The sequence below is a fragment of the Thunnus thynnus genome, chromosome 7 (assembly GCF_963924715.1).
Source record: "Thunnus thynnus chromosome 7, fThuThy2.1, whole genome shotgun sequence".
NCBI classification, from domain to species: Eukaryota; Metazoa; Chordata; class Actinopteri; order Scombriformes; family Scombridae; genus Thunnus; species Thunnus thynnus.
This window is the reverse complement of record NC_089523.1, coordinates 5,923,043-5,940,445: the sequence shown is the minus strand read 5'-3', so window position 1 is coordinate 5,940,445 and position 17,403 is coordinate 5,923,043. Positions and strand designations below refer to the sequence as shown.

Here is a 17,403-nt window from a genome sequence, read left to right as displayed (position 1 = left end):
CTGGATTAAAGTTGGGTTGAGGTAACAGCTCTGACAGTCTCAACAAAAATCTTACATTGTGAGCTATATTAAATAATGATTTACTTCAGGGATATGATGTCATGAGGTCTTTATTCATTATCATAGCTGATATGTCTTTGAATATGACCACCTTCTGTCTCTGAATTTCCAAACAAAAGGCATTTATTAAGTGTATTAAACATTTCCTAGAGAGTTACATCCTTGTCAGGATGGAAAAAACTCACACATGAACACCATCATGTGACATTAAAACTGTCCAGTGAAACCCCCCAAAAAAATATTCAAAGTGGTGTAAGAGTCATTTATAATAATAATGATGATGATCTTTATTTATAGAGAACTTAACAAAATCCATGTTAAAAAGTTCTTCACAAAGGTTGCAAAATAAAACAGACAAGTCATAAAATCATTAGGTTTTAAAAACGGATAGAAAGCAATTTAGTGTAACAAGAGAAAATTTAAAAGAAATAAAAACAGACATAAAAGACAGTTCAAAGAAAATACAAGTCAAATCAGGAAAGGCTCTCAGATGAAAGTATGTTTAAGAAGAGACTTAAAAGAAATCACTGACTAAGCCAACCTGATCGTTCCAGAGCCTCGCGGTCCTGACTGTAAACGTTCTGTCCCCTCTAGTTTTCAGCCAGGCTTCTGGTACAGATAAAAGAGCTCTGCCCGAGGATCTCAAACTTCATACCGGCGCATACAGCACTAAGAGATCAGAGATATAGCAGGGAGAAGAGCCTTCAAAGTAATCAGTAAGATCTTAAAATCAATTGTAAAACATACTGGGAGCCAGTGTAAAGAGGCTAAAACAGGAGTGATGTGATCAGGTGTCTTGGTTCTGGTTAAAAGTCTGGCAGCTGAGCTCTGGACAGTCTGGAGTCAATCAATAGATTTTTGGTTCAGGCAAATAAAAAGGGTGTTTCAATAATCCAGGCGTAAGAGATTAAAAGATTCTCTCAGTATTGGAGAAAATGTATTTTCCTGATGTCTCTCTCACATGTCACTATGAAATAGATGTTTAGACATTTTACTAAAAACCAAAAACACACATTATAACATCACACGGAGTGAGAATTCATCATTAAGACATTGAAAGATTCAGAAATCAACAAAAAGTTGACCTTTTCATGACATGCAATCAAACCCAGCAAACAAAATAAGGTTCCCTCATGGTGACTGTGAACATCATAATTGTCCCCTGAATGTCCAGATGATGTCCACTGTTTGCTGGGAAGTGTCAGATTCCAGCCCTGTTTACAGACTAAAAGAAGGATCTCATAGAATGTAAAAGATCAAATCTGCCGTTGCTTTCTAAAAATTGATTCAACAGCGTGGGAATAAGGTCAGTAAGTAGTAATACTCAGACTGAAAATGTATTTCTTTACTCTTACCAGACTTAAATTATTCACTGTGAGATTCCTGTTTCATTGGTATTTTCAACCCAGGTGCATGGATAAGCATGTTAGAAGAATGTAAATTTGCTTTTTCACTGAAATCCTCTGTGGTTTGTCAAATCCTGCTCAGTCTAAAGAACTGACATTTGGGAAGTCCCTCTTCAGAGGTGTGGGATGGCAGCTAGTAACTAACAAAAGGGTTTTTCTTACCATCTAAAGAATCTCTTTAAAGAAGTTTAATGAAGGAACCATCTCTTTTATGACTCACATGGACTGAAATGGACCATCTCTTACTGTATTACATGGAAAATGCCAGATTACAATCAGTGAAGAGTTCATTTACATTGATTTCAGAGAATCTGATCATGTTTACAAAAAGAGTTTTTCCTCAAAAAGACCTCATGTTTGAAGTTTGCATAGTAAGCTGCACATATCACCTGGCGACCAAAATTCTACCCTGTATATTACCAGAAATCCTGACAAATGGATAATTAACTGTAATATTCTATTCAGTTTCGGTCTATCTGGAGTGGATGAGGCATTAATCTGTCTGAAGCATTTGAAGAAGTCTGGTTCTAGACCAAACACATTAGGTCGCCATTAGCATTAAAATGGCAACTCTCAGAAAAAGTAAAAAGCAGTGGGGATAGTGGGAAGTTCAGGAAGCAGCGAGACCAATTTGGAAAATTAAAAAAAAAAAGTTAACTTTCACCAGCGTTGGACCCTTTAGGAGGAACCATTTATTGCAGTGTCAGACATAGTTTTAACAAAGAAGTTCTCAAACTTTTTCCGCCACGCCCCAATTTGGGAGCCAAAAAAGAAATCAAATCATGTCCATTAATCAGAAAATAAATTCATTTTTGCTAACCAGTAAAAAATGACTGTGCAAATGAACAACGCCAAATGACACAAATCTCTCCGCTATACTGGTAGTGAACTTGATGATGTATCATTTTGTGTTTCTTCAAAATATACCCATCCTGTACATGTTGTTCTGTGTGAATAAATACTGCAAACATCCCAGTACGCTGCTGTGGATTTTGTTCTTTCATGAGTTAGATTCTTGCAACTTTACATCCTCTTCACATTATTCTCTCTGGTCATGTACGCTCGCCTTGCAGTGGTTGAAATTACGGCTCGGGCAGTAAAATTTACTTCTCCACTTCTTTTCTCTTCTTCCCAGGCCCACCTTTCGGTACTTCACCTGGCATACGTGTGTGTTAGGCATCGTGGGCTGCGCTGTCATGATGTTCCTCATCAACGCTATCTACGCCTCAGCCAGCATCGCCTTCATGCTGCTGCTGCTTCTGCTGATTCACTACCTCAGTCCCACCTCCAGCTGGGGCTACATCAGCCAGGCTCTCATTTTCCACCAGGTCTGACACACACACACACTCTCTCAATACTGCCTTGTCATTACTAGAGCAACTAAAATCTCATCCCTTCAGCTTTACAAGAGCCTGTACCTCTGCCAAGCAATCGTTCTATCAAGTTTATAGAGACACGCAGACACAAACACAGACTGATCTCTGCTGTCTCTCCCTCAGCCAAGCGCTTTGCATTTAGCAGACAAACACACACATTTTCCCTCTCTCTTGTCTCACACATACACACAAAACACTGCCTTGTCATTCCTACAGCGGCCATCTATCACATTTATATCAGGCTTAGCAGACACACGCGCACACACACACACATCTGCATGTTTATCCTCTGCAAAGCTCTCTACATTTATTACACACAAACATACAGACACCTCTTTACATCATCCGGCTCTCCATGTCCTCTATCTGGAGAGCCTGTTGCTCTCAAGGAGAGGGGGGCACTGTTGCCAGAAGGGCCTGTTGCCGAGGGGAACCGTTGCCAAGGCTGCGGGCAGGGGTTATGGACAGGAAGGGTGAGGGTAGCTGGGTTTGCCAGCAGCTTGTCAGGGGGAAGAACATTATTACAACCACTTAACTTATTGCGCTTTTCCTCCTTCTCCTCCTCCATCATCCTCTTTCTTCCTCTTCCTCTGCCGTTTTTCCTCTCACCCCCAGACAGCAGGAAGCAGCTCAGTCCGATTTATACGATTACACTTATAGGTTCAGACCTAGGAGAGGCCACGTGTGTGTGCGTGTACATATCTCGTACACGCACTCGTCTTGCGCTCCTGCACCCAGCGGCAACTGTGCGCCAACTGGGTGACATTGAAGCAGGGACGGGAGAGACACAACAGCTCGCAACAAAAAACACACCGGGAGATAACAGGCGGCTGACAACAGTGTTTAGGAGAGAAAAAGCGCAGAGGAAAAGACAAACTGAGGCAAGAAATACTGATGGTATCATGGGAGGAGGGAAAGATAGAGACAGAATATAAGCAGGGAGAGAAACTAAGTGATGGATGAGACTGAAGCGACAGAGAAATGATGATACCCTGATGGATGAGAAGACAGGGAGAAATGGAGAGATAAAGAGAGACAGATGATTAGATGAGTGGAGGCAGTCGGACTTAACCCCTGGACCTTGTTTTTCGTTTTTTACAGCAAACCGTGGCAGTAATTACAATAGTAATAATGTTGGAAATGTTTGCATCTTCATTTTTGATTGATGACTGTACAGACACACATGTACATTACACTCAGCAACTTCAGGACCTTGAGCTTAACTTGTATTGATAAGACAATCATTATCAGCATGATTCTTTTGGGTCTTTTCAGTCTAAATCCCAAAGTGGAGCTGCAACACAAAAGAGTGTCGTTCTTTCATTTTTCCTATAATTTCCTATCATTACCTCAAGTCGGTTGAACACAATGTAAAAGCGTTTTCGAGTGAAAGTCATTTTGAAGTACTTTTAGTCATCCTCAAGTGACTCTCTCGCATTTAAGGGGTGTTGCTCACAGCCAAAAAGTGCCACCGCTTTAATTAGCAGAAGTACTTAAGACTCCGCTTCCTCCCCCCCTCCCCTTCTGCCCTAACTGTGAGGTGATTGGACGACTTCAATAAAGTTCACTTTCTTCTCATCACATCCCCATTGTGCTCGCATCAGAGATGACTCTCTCTGTAACACTAGGATAGTGGTTTTCACCTGCACTCTCACACTTTTTATAAGGAGCACTCAAGAGTGTAAAAGCCAAGAAAAACACTGAATTATCCTTTAAAGCTAACCTTCAAAGAGTTGAATCCAACAGTGAAAGCTGCAGATTTAACATGGTGGACATGTCGTCACTGAGTTAATCGTCATTAATTCCAATGAGGGAATAAATTGAGTGTTAATCATTCCCAGTAGACTGTAGGTTTAGGTCTAATGTTTGGTTCCACATGGTTACATCTACTTAATGGTACCTTGATGCCACCTCATCAGCACATTGAATTCTAATGCTGGCTGTCTTACGGTGTGCATTGTAATACAAACACTAGCGTTGAAGTGTACACTGATAAGAAATGATAGACCGATACATTTTTGCAGTTTGAACAACATGTATGTACGCATGCGTATATACCTGCATGCATAAGGGGAGGGTTGTCTAAGTTTGATACTTGAAACACCTTTTTATTTGTAAGAGGAAGATTCTGCCATTACCTTTTCAAAAAAGTTAAATGTCTCACTTCAGGTTTACAACTTAAAGTTCCCCTCCAGTCAGAAATGTGTCAGTTTTCACATTCATCTGCTGAAGGAGGAAAGTTTCTCTGTGCTCCCCCTAGAGGATGTGTTCGCAATTTTTCAAGTCTCTTTTAAAACAATAGTCCAGTGCCCAGATGAACAGCAACTACGTTTACATGCACAGAAAATTCCGGTTTATGCCTTTATTCAGAAAAAACAATATTCATACTAAGGTGTTTCCATGCAGAGGGTTTACAGGGTTTCCTTCTGCTCCAGTAGGAACAGGAAACTCAAGATCTCTGCAGGCAGTGAAGTAAACCAGCAAGGTGAAAAACATCAGTGAGCTGCTGCCTGATATTTATAAGTGATACTGATATGACTGATATTATACATTTATAATTACGTCCAGCTTGTTCCATGATGTTTACTACACTGCTGAGTGTTTTTGGTGCATCACACTGAGTCGTCAGCGTCAGTCCATGACTGCATGTCAGGATAATAACCAATCCCCTCCGCCCCCATCGTGGAGAAGGCGCGTTCTGTTTTTCCAGCCCTCCCTGAACAGCTCTCCTCTCATTCCTCTCCTCTGTCCGCCTTCCTACTCCAGCATATGTCATCTTGCCTGTGCAGGGGTAAACAGGCGAGAAGCCCTGTGTCGCAAACTGTGGTTAAAAACCCCACATTTTCTGAATGTGCCAAACACAGCAAGCCTCCTGTGAAAAAAATGTATTTAAAAGTTTATTTGAAGCTTATATGAGGCTTCAGCCATCCAATTTAGTCAAATAGATACGATATCCTTTCAAGTTCTGCTTTTTGTTACAATCCTTCCGCTGCAGCTGAACAGGGAAACACAGAGAGGAGAATTTTATACTAAAAAATACCAACTTTTAACTTAAAGAAGGTATCCAGTTTATTTGATCTTCTAATGGTCAGTTTGAACAGGAGAAATAAATGCAGTGAGCACAACCTGTTTCAATGAGAATTTTGGCACTTGAATATAGTTTTAAGAAAGACTTGAAAAATAGTGAACCTGTCCTTTAAAGCTGAGTCTAAGACGTGTACCTACAAGCATGATTTGTGACATCATAACTAGTTTGAGCCAATTGTTGTCCAGTATGAACTTGTGTGAGCACATACGCTGGGAATGGACTTGTCATTAAAGTAGGAGACATCTTCTATCTACTGGTTAAACTTTTGAAATGAAAAATATCGACATATTCATAGATTCTGGATTTTTCAATGAGGTAGAAGGACATGTAATTTTATGAAATTCAAACTAGGTAAAAAACTATACTACTGACAAATTATTATTTAAAACATAATTTATTTTTATATGTCTGGAGAGGATTTTTTGGTGTAAAGACAAACAGGAAAAGTCCATTCATCCATATTCCTACTCGTGTTGTTCAACTAAATTTCTGAGCTATTCATTCAGGTTATTGAAATCACTCTCATCTATCATCGTCTCTGCCATGACTGTCTTGAGGATTTAATTTCTAAAGCTTTCAATCCCAGAGAAATGAAGGAATAGAAACATGAGCATGATGAAGCACATAGAAACTGTACCATGTACAGTGAAATAAATAAAGAAACAATGTATTAGGAAAAAATAATGCTAACAAACATGTAAAAGTAGCAATACTGTATTGAGAACAGTTTCTATTACTACACTTTTTGAATAATAATCATACTAATTTATGTATCTGCCGAGGTTCAGGGAAAACAAATTGTCATACATATGGGCTTAAAACTGAGGTGAAATTGATTTTGATGAATAATTATACTATAAGCTTTTTATAATCTTTAGCTTTCATCACAGCTACAATACATAAGAATTAGCACACAAATCCATTAACCTCAGTGTACTTGTTTAAGTAAATGCCTCCATCTCAATTAGAACTGTAAATCGTGTCATTAACAGTATTTGGTTTCTGAAGTGGTTTATCTAGAAAATTCAATTTCCTTGTGCATGAAAAATGATGTCAAATCTGAAAGCACTGATGTCCATTAAAAGTTACTTCCCCTCTCTGCACACGTCTCCCGTCAAGGAGGAAGAGCAAAACATGAAACAGACGTCTAACATATGAGCGAGCATGTTCTGTATACTGCCAATTTCTGCTTACTTAATTAAAATCCCGCAGTAATCTTTGAACTGGCCCACTGGTATGTCTCAAGTCTGAATACTGACAAACACAATTTCATATTATCTCATCTCTGAGTACAGCTCACAGAGATACATCTTTTAACAACCCTTCTCCTCTTATAGGTGCGTAAGTACCTGCTGATGCTGGACGTGAGGAAGGATCACGTCAAGTTCTGGAGGCCTCAGGTCCTGCTGATGGTTTCCAACCCTCGCAGCAGCGTGGGCCTCATCACCTTCATCAACGATATCAAGAAGAGCGGCCTCTACGTGCTGGGACACATCCAGCTAGGAGATCTCAGTAAGAACACACGATCTGACCTGCTGTTTATCTTCTGGTTGCTCTTCTTCTTCTCATAAAAACTTTTCCTTTAAGTCTGAATTGAATCATTTCTTTACCTCCGAACATAGCGATAAATCCGTTTTCTCACCTGGTGATGAAATCAGATATTATTGTTCTCAGCATCTCCAAGCAGGGAACATTTACTTCTGCACCATTTCCCATCTAAACCAGCTCAGTTTGAGCATGTGACGATTAATTATGAGCAAATCAGGGATGGTGGTGAGGTATTGTTTTTGGATAATTTCACTTGATTTTGATATTTAGATACGATGACAACATCACAAACATTATTGCTGTAATGTTAATAGCAATTTTTTATTCTACTCTTGACTGGAAAAAGTAGTAATATTGCCTCTTATTTGAGACTTGTCCAAATAAGTGAGCGAATATGAACAACTGTGGCACATTTGATTTCCTGTTTGCAATAGAAGTTTCACAGCGAGCGGCGCTTCATTTAGTGGGTCTTTTTAGCATGCTGCTCATCTGCTGCTGTTTTATTTCCAGGGAAGTAATCACACACACACGTACACACACAATGCTCTGGAGGCGTCTCCTTTCTTCTCTGCAGAGACACACACTAGCAGAGTTTTAAGGAGCAGGGTCATTGATTGTTTTCTTTGTCTTTTGGGGATTTTGTTGGAGGTTTTTTTTTTTTTTTAATGTGTTGATGGGAGACTGGGACTGGCCCTGAATAGAGTCTTCAGAATCCAAATCCTCTTGTGTGTCTCATAGGAAAAGAATTATATGTTTATTAGCCGCTGAAGAGTCCTTCCCTTATTTGAGTACTGACGAAGCACATGGTCTTGAGAAATATGAAGGACTCACTCTTTCACACATAATGGCATTGAAGAAGAGTATGTTAAGAACTCCCAGCTACTTCCTGCTTTGTTTTAAATCCATCCATGTGTTTTCTCGCTTGTCTAGCCTAACACGGCTCAAACTACCACAGGAATTAACTATGAACCGCCTGTAGATGTGGCCTCAGCTTTGCTCTCTACACACATATTGATGTTTTTTGTTTTTTTTTTGGATGATTGATCACTTGCCTGCCTGTTTGTGCTTCCCTGTTTCTTTCTCTTTGTCTCACCTTCTGTCTACGCTGTCATTTGTGCTTGCATCTCTCTTTGTTGCCCTCATGCATCTCAGCACCTCTCACTCTTGTATCTCTCTCAAGCTCTGCCTCTAATTCCAGCTCTGTCATACCGACTTCTTCGCTATCTCCGTGTACTTCTACGTCTTTTGTTCTTGCATTTTTTCTTTCCTTCACTTGATCTGAATCTGAACACACTCCCGTTGAACTGTCAGCTGTATTTCTCACCTCACACCACTTTGTTTCTCCTCCTCTCTCCCAGACACTTTACCGTCAGACCCTCTGCAATCCCAGTACGACTCCTGGCTGTCACTGGTGGACCATCTGAACATCAAAGCCTTTGTGAACCTGACTTTGGCTGATTCTGTGCGTCACGGTATCCAACATCTCCTGTTCATCTCCGGACTAGGTCAGTGTCATCACTACAATTCCCTGTTGGTCTGTAAGGACATTGAAAGGCCGGTTTCTGGGATTAAAGTTGCCAGTATCTCATATTCTGTGCTGCGGTTTAAGATTTTTGTCTTCTCCAAGTACTAAAATTAAAAAATGAAACCACTAGGTGTAGTAATTTAGCATCTTTTAAATTCTTCTGATGGTGGAGTTTTGGTTTTACCACTTAAGGGCATCAACGTAGAGGTCTTCACGGGTCCACTTAGTTCTGAGGAACCGAGGCCCGACCCGGGACTGGGACCTCTTTTTTGAAAATTAATTTATGCACATCAGGTTCAGGTAGGTTTTCCATGGGTCCATTTTGGGTCCAACATTTTGGACCCGTGAAGACTTCTACATCAAAGTCAAAACTTTAGTTCAAACCAATTTCACACATACAGTAGTGGCTTTAGGGGGGTTGTATGTATTTCATCTAGTTTTCAGGTAGGAATTTTATCTTTTTAGGTTATTTTAAATTATTTAAATGATCTTTTTCAGTTCATTCATTCACTTCCATTTTTACTGCCATTTCAACTTCTCAGTAATTATGTTTCAACTGCCACTTTAATTTCTTTCACTGCCTTCTTAAACCGACACTTCAACTTTATTAAATACTTACACTTAGACCAAAATTTCAACTCTTTTCAGTACTGCTATTTCCCAATTCTCAACTGCCATAGACACTTTGATTTCATTCATTGCTTACTCATTGCTTCAATGCTTATTCATTTTACTGCCATTTCAGGAATTCTGTTCAAACTACCACCTCAATTTCTTCCAGTGCTTACTTAAAGTGACATTTCATTCAATACTTACACATAAACTGAAACTATAACTCCTCTCAGTACTTCCATTTCACTGCCATTCAACTTCTTTTAGTAATTTTGTTTCAACTGCCACTTCGGTTTCCTTCAGTGCTTAAACTTAAACCGACACTTCAGTTTCATTCATTGCCGACAGTTAAATTCTAACTCCTTAAACTACTTACATTTTAATTTTTTTCCATAATTGAATTCCATAATTCCATCAACTACTACTCCAATTTCTTACAATGTCTTATTAAATTGACACTTCACCTTCTTTCAGTGCTTACACTTAAAGTGACAACTAAACTTCTTTCAGTAATTCTGTTTCAACTGCCACTTTAATCCCTTTTACTGCTACATTTTTATAGGCTTTTTTATGTTTCAGCTTGTTTTCAGACAGGCATTGTGTTTTTGGACATTTTTAAAGGATTTTCTCATTTTTAGCTTTAACAGTAAACTAATGCTTGTGCATGTTCTCCTCTCAGCCAATACTCCCTAAAAACTTAAATGAGATGCCAACTCTCAGTGGTTTTCTTGTTCTTCTTTGTTGTTTGCTGTCTTACTGCTTTCCTAAAAACTGTCACTCGTGTCTATCCTAGACCACTCTTCTTTTCTTAAGTCCTCTTCCTTATCTCTCTTTGACTTCCCTCCCAGCTCCCACTCCAGCACTCATCCACTTCAAATCTGTCTCTCTTTCACTTCATCAGATGAAATGACTGAACCTCTGCAACCCTCCAAGTAACTACTCTAGAAATCAATGATAATGAAAAAGAAATGATGTGCATTAGATTATAACTAATGGTCTTGTCTCTGTCTGTATCTTTCTTCTTTCTTTTCACACTTTCCAGGTGGGATGCGCCCCAACACCCTTGTCCTAGGTTTCTATGATGACTGTCTTCCGAAGGACAAGCTGATCGATCCGTCACTCTGTACCAGTCAGTCCACAGATCCCTCATGTCCCTCTGAGGAGCTCGAGCAACAACCCCCCCTCTTCCACTTTGCCTCCCTGCGTGGTTCCAGCGACAGGAAGGATTATGGGGAATTCGGGGACGGGAAGGTTCTGGGCCCTCAAGAATATGTAGCGATCATTGCTGACGCCATGAAGATGCTTAAAAATGTGGTACTGGCCCGTTACTTCAACAACTTTGACCGAGCCCAGGTCCTCTCACCGCCCTCCTCCTTCCCAGGAAAGGGAACTGTTTACGTTGACGTCTGGCCAGTCAACCTCCTGCGTCCAGACAGTTGTAGCTACGTCGATACCTGCTCTCTGTTCCTGCTACAGCTAGCATGTATCCTCAACATGGTCCGAGCGTGGCGCAAAGCTACACTACGTCTCTTCCTTTGCGTGGAGGAAGGACGTAGCGTGAGAGGCTCGGAGGAGAAGCTGGGCCAGCTGTTGAAAGAACTGAGAATTAAAGCTCAGATCTACCCCGTGCCCTGGGACCAGCAGGCGGCGCTACACTGGCAGCGCCAAGGCGAGTGGAGCAAGAAACTGCCGTCACAGTCCCCTGATACCGCCAAAGAAGAGAAGACGCCGAGAACGGAGGAGGAGGATAACGAAGACGATTATGTCAACAGCTTCCCAAGCAACACCACGCGCCTGTCGGATGACTACCTGTCAGCTGTCAATAAGCTGATCCTGGACCAGGCCCGGCCACCGCCTGCTGTGCGTTTCCTATATTTGCCCCGCCCCCCAGCTGACACCCGTCGCTATACTGCCTACTTACGCCAGCTGGAGTTGCTGACTCAGGACCTGGGCCCCACGCTGCTCATCCACGGTGTCACACCTGTCATCACCACTGACCTTTGAAAACATTTAATGAAGTGTGCCTTACATGCTGAGGGCTGCTGAGTTTTGCAGTGTCCCCACCAGCTGCTGATCTTCCTCTCAACAGGTGTGTGGAGCACTTTTAGTGCAGCATCACCACAGACCTCAGCAGTTCTGACCCGGTGCTCACCCCTTGAAATTTGACCCAGACTGAGAGATCACAGCTGACTCACAGATCCCATCTGCACTGCCTTGCACAATATGGACCAATGTAGAACAATGTCTCCCTAGAAACACAGTCTATTTTAAGAATATTTCAAATGAAGACCAGATATCACATTGTATATCTTGGTTACTTAGAGATCAAAGAAAATCCTGACTGGTATTTCCAACAAGCACCTGAAGGCACCGTAATGTAATTTGTTAGGTCAGCTTTAAGCATGACACAATGAGACTGATGGAAAGTACCAAAGTAAAGTCAGTATGGGGGGGGAGGGCATATCAGATGAACATACAAACTGTGGCCAATCTGAGCCAACAGGTCCACAGGCGAAAATCTCTACTCATTTAAATCACCAATCCACCGCTGTCACTCCATCAACTAGTTAATCACCTCTACAGTAGAGACAGCAGTCTAATTGTCTTCTGACTCCCCTTGTTCCTTTTCTAATGTTATTTAATTTTTTTCGGTGTGCTGCTGCTGCTGCTCACATTTCCTAAAATGATCATTCCATATGCCTTCAGATCAAAAAGTGCCTTGCTAGTTAGGGAGCTTAAGTTTGGAATCAGTCCACCACAGACAGGAAGTTGGACTGCATTACACCTCAGAGCAGTAACTTTCAGGAAATCTGCTTTTCCATTTTAGAGGTTAAAACAAAGGACACAATTGAACAGTAATGGCAACGGTGCTTCTATAGAAGTCTTAAAGATTTGTTCCAAAAATCCTTGTATGTTGCATCTCAGGAAGACATTCCTCTTTTTTTCCCAAATGCACTTTTGTCCTTCCTCTGCCAAACTGCATGTTGTGCAGATCTCCAAAATTACCTTAAAATGTTTACAGCACCAATAACTACTGTGATTAGCCACAATATTTTATTGATTGTTTTTATGTATTTTAGGTACTTTCTAACTTTTAGAATTGTTTTTACTCACTAGTGACTGTGTTGTTTGAGCAGCCTGGATACTGACATGCCTAAATGAGTTTTAATATCCGCTACAGCCTTTACCACAGAATTTCTTGCATTTAAGCAGTATCATCACAGTGTTACCTGAAGCATGGTGTGACGTAGTATTTCCAGTCGCTGACACATTGATAGTACGATCTCTACATCAGTTACAGCTTTATTTTATTGTCTGAAGGCTTGAGATCCTTGAATTTTGAGTCTTGGAAGCCACTACAGATAAAACATGTTTATTTAGTTCATCCTGACAATCTTCACCACACTGACTGACACATCTGTAGGGTCCAAGTTCATATTTGACAAAAGGCCGGTTTATTTGGATTTGGACTTATCTGGACATCCTTGTGTTTGAAATGAGATCTATGTTTACTTGTGGGCCAATCGGATCCATCCTATTTCAATGGACAGGTCCTTGTTTGGACACTACACTCCTCAACAAACTATTGACACTACATTTCTTCAAATCTTTGTCCTGGATTTCTGTTCAAGGAGTGCAAAAAATACTGCAGGACACACTCATTTATTGAAGAAATGAAATGTTCAGTGTTTGAATTAATGTTGAAATCTGAAAAATATATATATACTTTACAAGATGTAAACTGAAGCGAAAGGAAAAAAATAAAAGGTTTGTATTATGTGTCTTTTTTTTTTTTACTTCCTCAGGAGATTGTTTGCCAAAGCCAGATCAAACTTAACAACCGCTCAGAGCGTTGAACTTTGTTCCATTTCAGCTGAAGACCAGTTTGTGTGTCCCAGAGCAGAGAGCCGAGGGTTTTTGTGTCTGCCGCACTTGTTTATTCGAGGTCAACTTTGGAAATAGGGGCTGAGATAGCTCAGCAGCTCAGACAGAGAGATACTACAGGGTGCCAGCCAGCCAAATTACCTTGTCCTACAGTCACCCTCGCTACCAACCAGGCAGAAATGGATTCCATCTCCGCTCTGAGGTGAACAACAGATTGGAGAAATAAGCCCAAATAACCATCGATATCTGTTCAGGAGGAGGAAGGCTGACATTTATCACTGAGGGAAAGACCCCAGCTCCGAGAGGATTTGATGTGTGTAAAGAATTGGTTTTCTGATGTGTGTTCCTGTGTGTGTGTGGGAGTGTGTGTTTATAGAATACCACAGGCTTCAGACTTTAATTTTGCATTCAAAGTGTTTGCTTGTTAAAACACAAAAAACTGTAGGCTACAAAAACCCAAGAGATGGTGACAGGGAGGAGGGAGGGAGGACACAGCAGTGTTGAAGAACCGCTCAACCAAAGGGGTTTTCCTAAATATATATGTGTGTGTGTGTGTGTGTGTGTGTGACAAAATCAAAGATGGAGACCATCAGGCTGATTTTGCCTCCCAGCCTAAAACTGTTGCTCTGTCATGTCTGCGGCCCTGATCAGAGGAAACTTGTCACTACCTTGTCACTTCCACCGTGTGTCATAGCCCTAACTGCCGGGCACGCCACCGGGATACACACACACACACACACACACTAATCACATCACTTATAATTTCTACCACACTTTCCATTTCTTCTCCCCCTCTCCCCTTCATCTTCACATCCACTTAATTTTACATGACACACAGATTGCCAGAGTCATCTGATGGATCAGGGAAAGAGATGAAGGGAGGAAGAGAATTAAAAGATTGAAGAGGAGGGTGGGGTGTCAGTTGGAATTTGGTCACACCGACACCCAGATTCGATTACTATTTAAGGGTTTTCGGAAGCCAAACAGACCCCTGGCTTTTCCTTTGAATCATGTTTGCATTCAAATATGCAGAACACGTCACACAGATTCAACATAGCAGTCGTAGTCTGTGATTGCTAAAGCGACGAGGGCACTTCTCCTGCGCCGTGATTGCACGTCTATTGTATGTGTTCAGCAGCGTTGTGCGTTGAGATTACACTACTTCACAGTCAGTAAATGCTCTGAACAAAGTGCGTGAGAGTATATGTATTCTTGCCCTTTGATAACAACAATCCCTCAGGAAAGTGCACTAAGTGGTGTCATGTGAGTCTGAAGTAAAGGTTTGCTCAAATCGTTTTTCATGTCAGTCAAACAGCAGCTCCATTCTCCTCATGAAAATGAGCTGTGTCGCTCCGCCAGTGTGCACTCATGATGTACAGCTCCACCATAAATCATAAATAGGGTCCAACCAGTGTGGCCTTTGTCAGGCAATTTTTTTTTTTTAATTTATTTATTTATATTGGACCTACTGACGTTTGGCTGTAGGTAGAAATAAAACCCCTACAAGGGAACATTGCAGACTGGACAACGTGATGCACGTGATGTAAGTTTGACATGAGGATGTTCTTGGTTGGCCCTTGTAGGTATGCTCTGTTTCCTTGGACTGATTTGACCTGTAACTGCAGTACAGGACTATCATCCATGTGATGTGTGTGTCCTCTTGCGGGGCTGGCTTAGATGGTTTAAAGAGTGGATGGAAACCAAAACAACAAAACAAACATTCACCTAATTTTAATGGTACATTCATTAGAGATGGAGGTCAAATATTCTGAATTTTGAGCTCGAAGCATTCCGCAACTCACAATGCAAACAATCAACATGGCCCACCACGAGAAACTCATCATCTTATGGCAGGAAGCATATTAATTTTTGCCATGTCACTTCAATGAAAGGGAGGAGGATAAAGTAAGAGGCTGTCAAAACATTTTACATCAATTTAGTCAGAATATTACACACAATAGCCTATTAAGTAGCAGTAACATTAGATGTTTGTGATAGCCTATGTCATTTACTAATATAGCCTAAGTAAAGTCTTTATTTTTAGAGTTTTACTCATTCAACACCATTCAAAACCTGAAGATCAAAAGTAACCACCAACTTTACTTTGACTTTATTAAAAGCGAACAACACATTTCACCCGTAGCTTCTTCAGGTTCGCTCAGCAAAATTACATGAGCACTCACAGATGTGATAGGTACACATCAGTGGCGGCTGGTGACTCAAAAAATTGGGGAGGACAGGAGGAAAACCAACATGGAATCTTACAACAAACCGCATCAAACTATATTATTGTCCCATCTGATGAAATCGGAGGGGTGGGGGGCAATTTTATATGCCAATAAAACAATTTGCTTGAGTGGTGAAAAGGCTGCTTCTTTAAAGACATTTAGCATATACATATTTTCTCTAAACAAAGAAGTGCTCATTTTAGCCATGGAGTGGATCAAATGTGTCATTGTACCAACAAACATATCACATGATTTACACGTGTTTCCTATATATTTTCTTAGTATACAGAAATATATAAAGTAGCACAAAGCTTATAATGTGATACAGGTTCAGATCAGTGCTGAACACTAGAAAGATTGAACACTAAAAATATTCACAGATCTAAAAGTGTAGGTTCACACCAGAAAGTATTAATGCATGTATCAAATACATGACTTACTCACTCTTATATACAAAATATAGTCTACAAAGCTGATATGTTAACACTAGGGGTCGTATCACAGATTTGAGTCATGGATCAGATCATTATTAGGATCAGTGAAAAAAAGGGGGAATGTTTAAATAAAATACAATATAATAAAATATATAAAATATTCAATGCTTAGTTATTGCAATATGAGGCACGAAACCTTCCTCTTTTAAACAGTGAATGAAACAGCCTCTGTCCACATCATCAAAACTTGATGATAACAAACATTCACCGCTAATGTCAGTTAGCAGCTAGATGCTAATAAGCTGCTCAGCTGCAGCACATTAAACAGCAGGTAAACATAACTCAAATGTCACATCGGACCGTTAGATGCTGGTTTGATCGTTGCCTTCAAAATCCCTGTTAGCGACATGCTGTCTGTCCATGACTTGTACTTACAGCAGTTTGTTTACTTTGTCTTAAATGAGACATTAAATTTTGCAATTAATCCGCACTTCATATGCCTGCCGAACCGTGGGGGGCGATCCGTACGGAATACGGATCAACTACAATTTGTTACACCACTAGTTAACACTTGTTATTCTAATTACTTTAAGCTTATTACTCAATATACAGCTCAGCTTAAAAACAAACTTAAGAAACTGTCAGAAGCAAGCAGCCAGACCTCCTGCACTCATTCACTAATCACACATCAACAGGTGACTGAACGACCACTCAATTAAGAACAAATGAATGAGTGAGTCCAGACAGCTCACTGTAACTTCAACAAGCAAACTAAAGTTACCCACAACACATTATATGATCTCTGCTGCATTCTTGTTAGGGAGATAAAAAACACAAAAAAGCCATACAGAGAGACATTTAACCATCAGAGATGAAATTAGCGACCAAAGAGACAGAGAGAGAGAAGCTGTATCTGACTCACCTTATCTGACATCTTCTTTCTATCATGGAGATGAAGTATTCATGTCATAACGTTCATTTGTGACTGTTAGTCATCTTGTATGTTAGTTAACAGAACTTTATGGCTGCTGCTTAACCAGTCTGATATCATTAGCAACAATGACAAACAAGCTAACTCTCTTGGTTGTTTCTTCAGTTGCTTCTCTCTCCAGCTGCCCCAGCAGCGTTCTGCTGCTGCTGTGCCGCACAGTCCAGATAATTTCTCCGATTAGCTTAACAACAGTCCTTAACAGTCCTTCAATGGATGTATAAAGAGTCCTTCAGGCTGCTACAACAAGCCA

At 40.6% G+C, this 17,403-nt stretch overlaps 1 protein-coding gene and 1 long non-coding RNA gene across 2 annotated transcripts in view; one reads left to right on the top strand and one right to left on the bottom strand.

Moving 5' to 3' along the window:
- zgc:153039 overlaps window positions 1-13,395 on the top strand; it is a 64,666-nt gene extending 51,271 nt beyond the window's left edge. The window contains exons 10-13 of the mRNA XM_067593990.1: window positions 2,602-2,794; window positions 7,268-7,442; window positions 8,837-8,983; window positions 10,658-13,395. Of these exons, the coding sequence (XP_067450091.1) occupies window positions 2,602-2,794; window positions 7,268-7,442; window positions 8,837-8,983; window positions 10,658-11,619 (1,477 nt within the window). The 3' untranslated portion in view covers window positions 11,620-13,395. The remainder of the gene's footprint in view (window positions 1-2,601; window positions 2,795-7,267; window positions 7,443-8,836; window positions 8,984-10,657) is intronic.
- Window positions 1-17,403, bottom strand: part of LOC137185687 (uncharacterized) — a 49,378-nt gene that overhangs the window by 2,184 nt on the left and 29,791 nt on the right. Inside the window, exon 2 of the long non-coding RNA XR_010928900.1 lies at window positions 602-729. This is a non-coding gene — a long non-coding RNA (uncharacterized lncRNA). The remainder of the gene's footprint in view (window positions 1-601; window positions 730-17,403) is intronic.